This window comes from Mytilus trossulus, chromosome 1 (genome assembly GCF_036588685.1).
Source record: "Mytilus trossulus isolate FHL-02 chromosome 1, PNRI_Mtr1.1.1.hap1, whole genome shotgun sequence".
Lineage (NCBI taxonomy): Eukaryota > Metazoa > Mollusca > Bivalvia > Mytilida > Mytilidae > Mytilus > Mytilus trossulus.
In genome coordinates, this window is record NC_086373.1 from 32,817,787 (window position 1) to 32,831,059 (window position 13,273).

General features: G+C 30.5%; 1 protein-coding gene across 12 annotated transcripts in view; it reads right to left on the bottom strand.

Annotated features, from left to right (window-relative positions):
• Positions 1–562: 562 nt before the first annotated feature.
• The window catches only part of LOC134721932 (rho GTPase-activating protein 45-like), a 50,395-nt gene continuing 37,684 nt past the window's right edge, over positions 563–13,273 (bottom strand). For 3 of the 12 annotated variants that reach the window (XM_063585254.1, XM_063585263.1, XM_063585245.1), the window contains one exon: positions 563–5,594. In XM_063585254.1, coding sequence (XP_063441324.1) covers positions 3,970–5,594 — 1,625 coding nt within the window. In that variant the 3' untranslated portion in view covers positions 563–3,969. The other 9 variants (XM_063585323.1, XM_063585272.1, XM_063585334.1 and 6 more) reach the window with 7 other exon arrangements.

A 13,273-nucleotide genomic window follows, 5' to 3' on the forward strand; every position in this document is an offset into this window, starting at 1 on the left:
TATTGTTGGCTGCAATCTTCCATATTTGTACATCATTTATTGTAAAAAATCAGACCATTAGCTTCTCTTGAATTATTTTACATTTTGACAATTGATAACTTACTATCTGGTATGGGTTTAGCACAATGTTGAAGGCTGTGACTTGACCTCTAATTGGCGACATTCTTGTCCTTTGGTTTCTGATGTATAGTGGTTTAATTTGCAATCTTAACCAAATTTCCATATTTTTATACTGTACCCTGACTTTTGAGTGTGAAGGGGTCAAGATGAGGTAAAAATTACCAGTCAACAGGAACAATAACAACATTCATATAAAATTGTTTTAACTACATCCGACAAAAGAGCACAAAACAGCTTGTGACCACCAATGGGTCTTTAACACAGAGAAAAATCCTGCACCCAGTCTGCTTTAACTAGCCCCTAAACAAAAATGTGTGCAATTAGTGTGACATCATTTTCACTGAACTAAACTCCAAATCATATGAAAGTATTTGTTTGTTAATGCTGCAAAGGGAAAAGCACAACTGAATTCTCAACATTATTTGGGCAAATGAAGGAAAACAAAAATATGATAATTTATTTATTTTGACTGTAAAATCAAAATAAATTCTGACATACAGTTATCTAAACATTGTTATAGTTGTAAATTGTTTTGAGTATATAAAACTACATATATTATGACATTCTGAGAAATAACATACACATTACATTAAACATAGAAGGGATACAATGGTCAACCTACTAGTTTTTTTCTGATTTACAACCTATTAATTCCCAGACAACCTTTAAAGCAAAGCAGGAATACAACTAGGGGAACTATGTTTCAGGGATTAAATATTTTAGGATTTTCTACTTTAAACCCAGTAATTAATGACTAATACGGTGGATTCATTTTATTATTTTTATAGGTACCAATTTCCCTTGATTAAGGATAACTTACATGCTCGTGGATATTTAATTTTTAGGTTTTGCCAAAGTTTGCATACCAGCGTATACGAAATTTGTCATCGTTTAAAAATTAATTTCATGCTTCTTATAAACCCACAAAATCCACATAAATTGGTATCTAACGAATAATAATGAATCGAAAGTATTGTATTTAATACGTTTTATGTCCTTTTATTATTATTTTAGATCTATCATCCATTACAAAATCAAATGAATAATATGGCCAATGAGTATACCTATAAATATTCCATGATATAATTTATGGCACATTATCTAATACTACTTGATGACAAAAGAATTCCTTAATTTAGTCATTACACAGTTTAGAAGATGATTGTCTTTTAGTGAAATCAAAATTTTACTATTAAAAAAGTAATAATTTTTATATAAAGTAAAATTGAAACCATTATATGTGCAATATCTTTTATAGGAAAAATAAGTATGATTCTTTTGAACATATTTGTAGTTTGAATAATGATTAAGAAGTTATTGACAGAGTTCTGAAATTACAAATCCCCCTGGCACTAGCTATTCAAATTTTAATCTCACTGAAATATATTTTGAAATCTGATGCAAGCAAAGCAATCAAAATAGCTTTTTTTGGGAGAAGAATTCTTAACTTTTTAATAGCATATAATTAATTAGTTCTATAAATGTTATACTACTAGAGGATATTTACAACCCTTTTTGAAACCAGAAACACATTAACGAGGCCCCTCATGGGGGGGTCCTAGTAATCACATAATCACCATTTTTTGCCAATATAATCACATAATCATTAAATATTTGCTTATCTTTAGTAATCAAATAATCATAAACTAAAAATACAGTCCTAGGTAATCAAATAATCATGAAATATTTGGCTTAATAATCAAATAATCATTAAAAAAAACGGCCAAGTAATCACATAATCAAAAACCCCATGAGGGCCCTCATTAACTTAAAGTATGAAAAAATCATCTTACATGTAATAATATGTAAGGGGCAATATCTGATAATCATAAAATTTCTGAAAACTGATAAACTGATCCTTATCTGTGCAATTTGAACAAATATATCAACACTTAACAATTTTAAAGAACAAAACAAAGTTACAAAACATGACAAGATTGAGTAAATATGTCAGTAGAAATTGAGGAATTCTATAAATGTTTCAGATCTTACAACAAAACATAGTAAAAAGTCACAGAGGACAGATCTACAAGTACAGAGAAATACATATAACCTGAGAAAGAGTGACTAGATATATAAATAAAATCTACGTAATGTCACTTAAAGCTATCACAATCATATATTATACAGAATTCAAGTCATAAATATTATATGGTTTAGTCATTATTTGCATATTAGGCATCAGAACTTTATCAAAAGAACAGTTATATTATTATGATTAGCTATAGTTTAATTACTTTTATAATAAAACAATTTTACCAATGAAATTCAGACATTTGACTGCTCATCAGGTATATAACCTAAGCTCACCCCCTGAGCTGCATAAAAAAAATCATGTTCACAATTTTTTACAAAAGAAGGTACAGTTTGGGGCCAGATTATATATAAAAAAATTAAAACATTATTTATGAAATCATTTGCAATATCACAGCTATAAATATTAGGAAAAAAAAGATGAACATGCACATCATGTTGCAGATCTCTATAAAAAAAATATTTCCATAAAAAAACAAAAAACAAAACGTGAATAAATGCTTCCTTCATCTGTTACTGCATAATAGTCTTAGATGTTGAAGAATGACAATGTGTGCTTAGAAAAATTGCAAATAGCACTTAGCATTTTCTTTTTAAACTCAACTTTTAATTTTGGCTATATCTTTTTCTTTATACATCGCAATGAATGATCTTAAAATAATAATCTGATCTACACTACATAAGATATTTGATTTATGTATAACTACAAATGGTCTTTTTCTGTGCTTTTAGTAAAAGAACAATTTCAAGCATTGTTTTTTTTCTTTTTCTTATGATTTAAATAAAAATGCCTACAATCAAATATCCAGGATTGCAATGTACTAACAGCTATACAAATTAAAAATCCTATGGAAGTGTTTCACTGTGGTATATCATGGTTCCCCCTTTTTCCATTTACATCCTAACGTACAATACAAAAACAAATTATGAAATGAAGAGTTTTTAACATTTATGAAATATTCCAAATGTTTTCCATGACTTTTACAGTAGTTTTGGAGTTCTGTAAAAGCCCTTAATTCACTTCTAAAATTTGGTAATTAGATAAGTGAACCTTAAAATGCCTTTATTAATATGATTTGACATGAAGAGTTAACTTGATGTTTTGTTTTGAATTTTACAGTCTAAATGAAATATTCTTGCATTCTACAAAAAAAAATTAAAAAATTTCAATGAAAATGGGGAAATTAAAAAGACACACCTCATACTGCAATATGACAGATTTGAGGTTGCATGTATAAATACTGAATTTTTGTTACTATATTAAAATACATGTGTATATATCAAACATTTTAATTTGATCTAATCTTCTAATTTACTAAAACCTACTATATACATTTATGATACATCCTTATAATAAATATTTTATAATAACTATGTACACTTCTGTACAACAACAATGATATTATTACTGGAAATTAACATATATATTGCACAAATGTCAAGGGCAGGGAAAAACAAACAAACATAAATATGCACCAACAAGGTTTTCTTAAATGCATTAAATGACCAAACACTTTTGTGTCAAATCATGAAAATTTGGTTAAATTAAGGACTTGTCTGATGGTTTGTTCAAAAGAAACCAAAACATTCATTTTTTTTTCACAACACATTAAATTAAAATTGCCCCACATAATTTGGTCCTTCAAATCATAATAAATTATATAAAACAAAATTCATAGAAAAAAAAAAGATTATTGCATTTTTTAAATAAGTATTACCACTAAAATAACAACCTTACAGCTAAGATTTACAAGGTCATAATATATGAAAAGAAAGTGAAGAATTGCTTGACAAACAAAAACAAAATAAAAATCCTTAAACAAAGAAAGGTCTTCTTTCTGTCTTAGACTTCTTACTTGTCTTCTGTCCACTTTTATCAGATGATTCCCGAGTACTAGCAGATTTAGATAAAGCAGTTGTATCTGTAGTTTTGCGTGGATACGATTCAGTTGATATTTTTCTAACAGGTGCTTGTTTACCTTTGGCCTGTTGTTTCATAGGTGGTTCTGAAGCTACATTACTCTGCGAAGCGGCTCTCCTCCTTCCACATGTGGCACAAGAAATATGCCCTGTCCTACTGCTATGAGCTGCACTTGTCCCCATCACACACTGACTATGAGAATGTTTACGTTCAGGTTTTGGATCAGATTTAGTAACAGGCTGTTTAGGACTAGATGAGACAGAGGGAGAGCTTAATGATCGATGAGCACCACTACTGACCGCCCTCGCAGCTATTGCAGCTTTGCCCATAACTATACCTAATGGGCCTTTTTTTTTACGTTCTTTCACTACAGGCTTTGATTGCTCTGTTTTGTTTTGAGCAGTTTTAGTTCTGACTGTGGGTACAGCAGATTGTACGGACATATCAATATGAATGTCATCATCATCTTTACTTGAAATATCAGATGACAAGGACTGTGTATCTAAGTCTAAAGAAAATGTCACATTCTTTTTCATATCTGTTTTTTTCACATTCATGGTATCAAACATACCTGATCTTACTGTCATATCCAAATTTAATGTATTATTTTCATCTATTTCCATATCAGCGCTTGCAGTTTCATCTGTTTTATCTGATGTATTCGTATGAACAGAGAGAGGAGAAATACTCCCTTCTTTACTATCTAGTGAGGAAGAAGATCTTGTCCATAATCCAGACAAAGAACCTCCCTGTCCTGAGAATCTTCGTGACATTTTAGGAGATAAACTACCCATGTGACCATCTGCCTCTCTAGACTTATTCCCAATGTCAGTCAGTGAAGTCCTAAATAAAGGAGGTGATCTTTTCGTGGATGTATTTCTACGAAGGACAGGAGGTGATATATTCCCAGCCTCTTTCTGAGCTTGCATTAAAGCATGTCGTTGAAGCAGTGGTGACGAAGGACAAGTGATTGTCAATGTGTTCAAGGGAGGTAAGTCTGAAGGTTTTGGCTTTGTGGGAGCATTATTGTTTGAGTCTTCATCGTCAGGTTTCTCCACATCAACCTGTGGTAAAATAACCTGCTTTTCCACGGCTAATGAATCTGTATCTGTTTGCGCTGTGAGTAAAGGTTGAGATTTGAACTGCTCTATGGAGAATGTAGCTTTAGTTGCTTTTATCAATGCCTGGATAGTAGGTGTTTCTGTATTAGATATCATTTGTGAATCATGAGAAGCCATTGGCAATGGATGGCTTTCCGACAAGGCATGAGTAGTAGAATTGGATTGCGTTGTTGTTTGGGCAAGCGTGGCTGCAAAGTTGTGTTGTGGCGGGTATTCTCTGATAGGACTACTTTCTATAACAGTTATTGTGGGAAGATTTATTTTCTTCTTTTCCAGTGTTAAAGGTTGTATGGTGGCAGGCTGTATCTTTAGTTGCTGAGGTGGGGAACGTTTCACAATTTCAGGCGGTCTGACAAAATGATGTTCATGATTGCTATTCAATACCATACTACTTTCTCCTGAAAATAAGCAAAAAAGTATATTTATTTTTCTTATGTCTACAATATTTTTTAGTTCTTATGCATTAAAGAGGAAAGGAAGCACAACTTAAAAAATTGAAAGTTAAAATGCAAAACAAGAATAAAGGAAATATGCAAGTAAGGAAGTTTTGCTTATACTGTAAGATTAACTCGCTTAAGATGCTTGTTATATAAGCATGTAACAACATATATACCATACTAACTCATTGGAATCAAAAGCTCAGTACACAACAAAATTAATAGGTTAAATTGGAATATACAATTAAGTAAAGAAAATAAGTATGGGTGAAAATTGTTTGGTTTGATGAAATGAATAAAAAAAAATATCAAGTCATGCAAGATATCCATTAAGTTACAACATTAAGAAAACCTGTAAAAGGACAAGCTTTGAATGATGTTATCAAATTAAATGTATAGATTTAATTATAAAGATTGCAATGTCAAATGTCAGATATTCAAACAATCAATCTTTGAGCAATCAATCTTTCTAGAAAAAAATGCTTAAATTATTATCTACAATTAAGTATAATGTAAAGAGTTAAAAAAAATTCCTCTAAAATTTTGTTTACTTGTTTGTGTAATTGAGTAGACACATCATCCTACCAAAATCACAATCATAATTACAATAAGCAAAACAATTTTCAATAAATAATGGTAAAACAAAATTTAATTGCATGTAGGGGTTCATATATATACAACAATTATCCGAAATAGTATTAAAACAGCTGTTGGAAACATTCACTAAACAGAAAATTATTACTTGTCATCTCCTATAACATCCAGGATATCATTTTACATATCAACCGAGGTTAGTAGCTGAGGACCTTGTGAGTGGTTGAGGATAAATACAGAGACTTTTAATTACATTATATAATATATATCATCAACTACCACTTATATCATTTGAGTTCACTCGTTATATATTCAAGTGCAGTAAAACTCATTCCAGTGAATAAAGCATTGTTTATGAACAAATTTAAAATTTGAAATATATTTATTAGGTGACACAAATATAAGTATTTTTCCAATGAGTATTAGACGTGTAATGAGATCTAAGTAAATTGTATTTTTATTAAGAATAATGAAAGACTTCAGTATTTTTCTTCTTATTTGCAATACAAGTAGTCATTCTAGCAGGATTTTCTTGCTGTTTTGAAGACCGATTGGTGGTCTTCAGCTGTTTTCTACTTTTTGATCAGGTTGTTGTCTCTTTGACACATTCCCCTTTTTCATTGTTGAAAAAAAAGTTTCGAAAACAAACAATTTTCTTATTTGAGAGACTTAAGTTTGACACATACTGTCACTCTCAATGAAATAGGTTCGTTCTATATTAGCAAATCAAAATTAATGGCCGATTTACCTTTAAGAACATTTTCTCAAATAAAAACATGTGTTTTGTATTGTTTAATCCAATAACATGCTTTTAGATAGACCATGTTATAGGTTATTCTGACTTTGAATGTTTTATGAATGTTTAACCAACAACTGACCATGTAACAACAATAAACACACCATGCATTAGTTTACCTGTCCCATCACCTGGGCAGCTTACCTGTAAGTATAACTGTCAGTTATATAACCAGAATATGACAGTCACTTCATCTTTAACAATAACACATGTAATTGGAAAATTTATGTGCATAGTAATCAGAGTCTGTAAAGTGCATTCAAACTACATGTAATACTGGATTTCAGAAATTATTGCAAGGTTTTAATCAATGCAATTAATGCAACTACTTTACAGCTAATTTCCTACAGCATGTAGAGCAAGACTTTAGTTAGCTTGCTTGCTTTGTTTTTATATTGAGCAATCATTAGGATAACACCCAATTAAATTCAAATATTATATAAACAGGTTAAACTTTGCCTATATATATTGTTTAGAGATGCCAATCTTATTTACAAAGCTTATATAAACAACTATACAAACAAAGCAAGCAAGCCAACCACAGTTTTGCTTTACATGCATTAGGAAATTAGCTGTAATGAGTGTTGCAATAATAAGAATGATAAGAATTCTTTATTAAATACATATATCTGTTGGTAGCTTATCCTGGAATCACAATAATTAAACTCACATTTTTGTTGATTCTTAAAAAATCCCAATAATAATTTCTGATTTTACAGTAGTCATAGAGATTCAAAAGAGCAGACTAGATCTAGACTTTGTTAATTAACTGTGCTTAAGACATGCAACTAAACTAAATCAGTGTTACTTCTTTTCAAACACTGACCTTTGTATAATATAAATACTTGGTTGTATGTTAAAGATTCAGTGACTGTATTTTAAATTGATATTCATATTTGTATACCCAACCCGAACTATATAACCATTAGAAATACAAATCAGATGATATCTAAACCCAAAATACAGAAATGTCTAGTTTATAAACAATATAAGCTGGCATTTTCTAAACTGTTTGTTCATCAATTTGGTGAACCATGAAATCTTAAAATACTGTTACTTAAACACTGTTTCAAAGTAAGATTGCCAATTCATATGCAGAATGTTTTGTATTTGAGGCCAATTAGAGTATATTGTATATAAACTATTGTTCCTCAACTCTTTTGATTAGCATCCCACCTCTCAAAATATTTCAAAACATGTATGTACATATGGGTTACACATATCATCAGCTTTTATTTATTTCACTGTACTCCAATACAAAAGCTGTGCTACAAACAAATAGTTCCTTTCCATCTCTTATCTACCCCCCCCCCCCCCCCCCAAAAAAAAATCAAATCATACAGGTCAAAAATGATACTGTGCAGTTTATCATTTACAGCAGATTCCATTAAGTGTGTAGCCAGTGGTAATATCTTTGGTAAGCTTGCTTGTTAGCTGAACTGTGAAGTCATTGTTAGGATAGGTAAACTACCCTCCTTTCAAAGTAGCATAGTCCAACAGACAGATTGATTTGTTTTCGGTAGGACTAGTCTATTCCTATAGTAGAGTAGTTTACCTAACTTAACAATGACTTCACGGTTCAGCTAACAAGCAAGCTTACCAAAGATATTACATTTGGATACACACTCAATGGAATACGCTGTAACTATTTTTTTCTCTAAGTTTTGAACTTGTATTCTTTTCAAAAGATTTGATAAATTTAGTAAACATATAACTTATAAGGAACAGGGCTTACACGAAAAGGAACTATTGTGAGTGAGGGTGTTTATGGAGGGTAGGTTGAAACTTACACTATATTATAAGTACCCATAATACTCTAGTTGAACTGTAAAGAAGACAAGATGCCATATCAGTATTATAATGCTTAAGACTATATATAATAAAGAGCAAATCACAAATTTACTACCAGTAAATGAATTATGCTTAACTCAAAAAATATCAAGGCAACAAGAAGAAACCATAAGTGTTAGTAAACTTGAATACATGTTAACACAATACTGGTTATTAATTAATTCATAACAATTAATTCAAAACCCAAAATGTAAATTATCATTGTGCAGACATAACACAAACAAAAAGAATGAAAACATACAATGCACAAGTAAATATTACTGCAACCAGATATATGCTACATACAAATAACAGTTTTAATTAAAAAGTTGATTTTTTCTTCTATTATTAAGCTTGATGTACGGCTTCTTAACAAATTAATAACATACTTCATACTGTCTATGTGAAAACTGTCGCAACATACTGTTCGATAAATGTACATGCAATTCAATGAAAAAAAAATTCAGAAATATTTTTCTTGCCCTTAAAATCTTTCTCTTCTAGAGTTTTTCAAAATGAAATAAGAACTTCATGGATTTCAAACATATTCTTCTCGTAACTATATTGTATTCAAGGAAGAAAAACAAATCACAATGTAATATGACAACTTGTGAAATACAATCATGCATAATTATAAATATAGCGACAGAAGAGAGAGTGAAATTTTACTTGTTGGCAAATACTGACCCATAGTTAAAATATAGGTTTATCCAAGGTTAACATATAGGTTTGTCCAGCTAATATTTAGAATACCCAAAGTCAATATATAGGTTTACCGAAAGTTAATATATTAAGGTTTAAGGTTTACCAGGGTACCCAAAGTTAAATTTATAGGTTAACTAAAGTTATAAAGGTTTAACAAAAGTTAAGGTTTACCCAAAGTATATATCTAGTTCTAACCAAAGTTCATATCTAGATTTACCCAAAGTTTAATATATAAGCTTACTGAAAGTTAATATCTAGTTTTACCCAAAGTTTTTATGTGTAAGCTTATCCAAAGTTAACATTTATTTATCTAAAGTAAAAGTTTACCCAACATCAATATACTGTAAATCCAGAAATCATTCTGAGGTATTTATCAATGCAATTAATTTTTTTCCGGTGATGATCACAATAATAACTCCTATTCTGATATCTGATAAATAAATCTGATCACAATCATTAATCCCCCTTTTTTGGCCATTCTTAAAACATCGCAATAATAAACACGCACAATAATTTCTGAATTTACATTATAGGTTTATTGGAATCATGTTAAGTAAATAATCTGCTAACTCCAACTTAAAACTAATTCTTATCAAATTCTTGTATATCTTTTTTTAAGACACTTAAATTGTCAATCTAAACAAATACAGTTGGTAGATAGCAGATTTATACAATTATGTGGGGAATACATTTCAGTGGCCATAGAAAATGCAGAATAAGTGCAGTGACCAAGTGGCTTCTTTATCACATTGTGATACTCAATGATTTTGGTAATTTAACTCAATTTGTCCCCTTCTGAAATTGAAAATTCAGTGGTTTGATTGAGAAACTGAAAATTAATGATAAAGAAGCCACTATAATTAGTTGTGCTAGTTTCTCTACCTGTTAATCACACGTCAGCCATTACGGTGTATATAATATCTGGATCTGATCCTGTCGAAAGTTAGTTATAATTAATTCATTTGCTGTCTGATTTTCATTCATACAAAATAATTTTCTATTTTTAAAGAAATCAGATGTTAACCAGATGCTCCGCAGGGCGTAGCTTTATACGACCGCAGAGGTTGAACCCTGAACGGTTGGGGCAAGTATGGACACAACATTCAAGCTGGATTCAGCTCTAAATTTGGATTGTGATTAAATAGTTGACACAGCATAGGTTTCTGACACAGAATGAATGTGTTCTAATGAAATTAAAATTTTTGTTTTCTCTTAGAGCAATTCACTATGCTGTTGAATATTATTCCTCTCAAAAAAAATGTTTGAAGAAATTTTCTTTTTATTTATGAAATTTCAAATGAGAAAATTGAACCCAATTTTTTTAATCACATCCCCCTTTCCCTTATTCCAAAACTAATCTCAATTAAAATTTCTAATGGAGTTTGCAACAATTACTACTCATTTAAATACATCATAAAATATTAAGATGTAAAAAAACTGCTTGTTATCACTGAATGGTAAAGATTATTTTAATTTATCAGTTGGTAGTAAAAAGTGAATATACATTGTATATTGTATATATAACAAAGATTTAAGTTGATTCTGGACAAAGAAAGATAACTCCAAATAAAAAAAATTCTTACAATTAGATATTTCTTGCTTACTATTCTGGACAAAGAAAGATAACTCTAATTAAAAACAAAATTGCTATTTCACAATATTTTGCAATAAGATATTTCTTGCCATTGCGCAATACTGTGCAATTGAAAAGACTTGCTATTGCACAAAACTTAATATAATAATTTTAGATCCTGATTTGGACCAACTTGAAAACTGGGCCCAGAATCAAAAATCTAAGTACATGTTTGGATTCAGCATATCAAAGAACCCTAAGATTTCAATTTTTGTTAAAATCAAACTAAGTTTAATTTTGGACCCTTTGGACTTTAATGTAGACCAATTTGAAAACAAGACCAAAAATGAGGAATCTACATACACAGTTAGATTTGGCATATCAAAGAACCCCATTTATTCAATTTTTGATGAAATCAAACAAAGTTTAATTTTGGACCCCGATTTGGACCAACTTGAAAACTGGGCCGATAATCAAGAATCTAAGTACATTTTAAGATTCAGCATATCAAAGAACCCAACCGATTAATTTTTTGTCAAAATCAAACGAAGTTTAATTTTGGACCCTTTGGACCTTAATGTAGACCAATTTGAAAACGGGACCAAAAGTTAAAATTCTACATACACAGTTAGATTCGGCATATCAAAGAACCCCAATTATTCAATTTTGATGAAATCAAACAAAGTTTAATTTTGGACCCTTTGGGCCCCTTATTCCTAAACTGTTGGGACCAAAACTCCCAAAATCATTACCAACCTTCCTTTTATGGACATAAACCTTGTGTTTAAATTTCATAGATTTCTATTTACTTATACTAAAGTTATGGTGCGAAAATCAAGAAAAATGCTTATTTGGGTCCCTTTTTGGCCCCTAATTCCTAAACTGTTGGGACCTTAACTCCGAAAATCAATACCAACCTTCCTTTTGTGGTCATAAACATTGTGTTTAAATTTCATTATTTTCTATTTACTTAAACTAAAGTTATAGTGCGAAAACCAAGAATAATGCTTATTTGGGCCCTTTTTTGGCCCCTAATTCCTACACTATTGAAACCAAAACTCCCAAAATCAATCCCAACCTTTCTTTTGTGGTCATAAACCTTGTGTCAAAATTTCATAGATTTCTATTAACTTAAGCTAAAGTTATAGTGCGAAAACCAAGAAAATGCTTATTTGGGCCCTTTTTGGCCCCTAATTCCTAAAATGTTGGGACCAAAACTCCAAAAATCAATACCAGCCTTCCTTTTGTGGTCATAAACCTTGTGATAAAATTTTATAGATTTATATTCACTTTTACTAAAGTTAGAGTGCGAAAACTAAAAGTATTCGGACGACGACGACGACGACAACGACGACGACGACAACGTGATAGCAATATACGACGAAAATTTTGTCAAAATTTGCGGTCGTATAAAAATAGTGTATTTTTTGTCAAAAAAATTAATGACCTAATTTCAAACTGTCATTTATCATGTTTATATGATTGAAATATGAAGCAAATGAAAAAATATCAAACTGAGAAATTATCTTATAACAATTGCAGTCATGGCAAATCATCACACAAGTGCATTACATTTCTAAATCTGATTAACATACAACAACAAAACTACCTTTTTACTTATAACTAACACAGTATTTGTACAAAAGTAATAACATATCACATTAATCTTTAAAGAGACCTTGCCATTGTAGGGGGTCTCATTGGGGGGTTCTGATCCCAGATCCCGCTTACTGTTTTGTCAGATTCCCATATCCCCCTTACACTATATACGTCAGCAATTCTCATTTTTTTGTAATTTCCGTGTCCTGCTAGGCTTCATTTCCTGTTTTCACAGCACGATAATTTGACTTTCACATGTCACACAGCACGCTTATAAAAAATCGGCAATCCCGCGTCACGTTTAGACCCACATTATATTCACTACTAACACATTTTCTTTTTTCTTTTCTTCATTTAATGGTAATTATGGAATAAAGTTCATACTTAATACTGTTTATGAAAGCATCTCTTTTATGAAGATTATGCAGGGTTTTCAAAATGTTTTATGGCCCACTAGACATTTTTTTGCTGCTTCCTATTCACTGTTTAGTATAAGTATCAAAACTAGGTCTCACTATGATATCCAAGGATAAGAGACTTTTG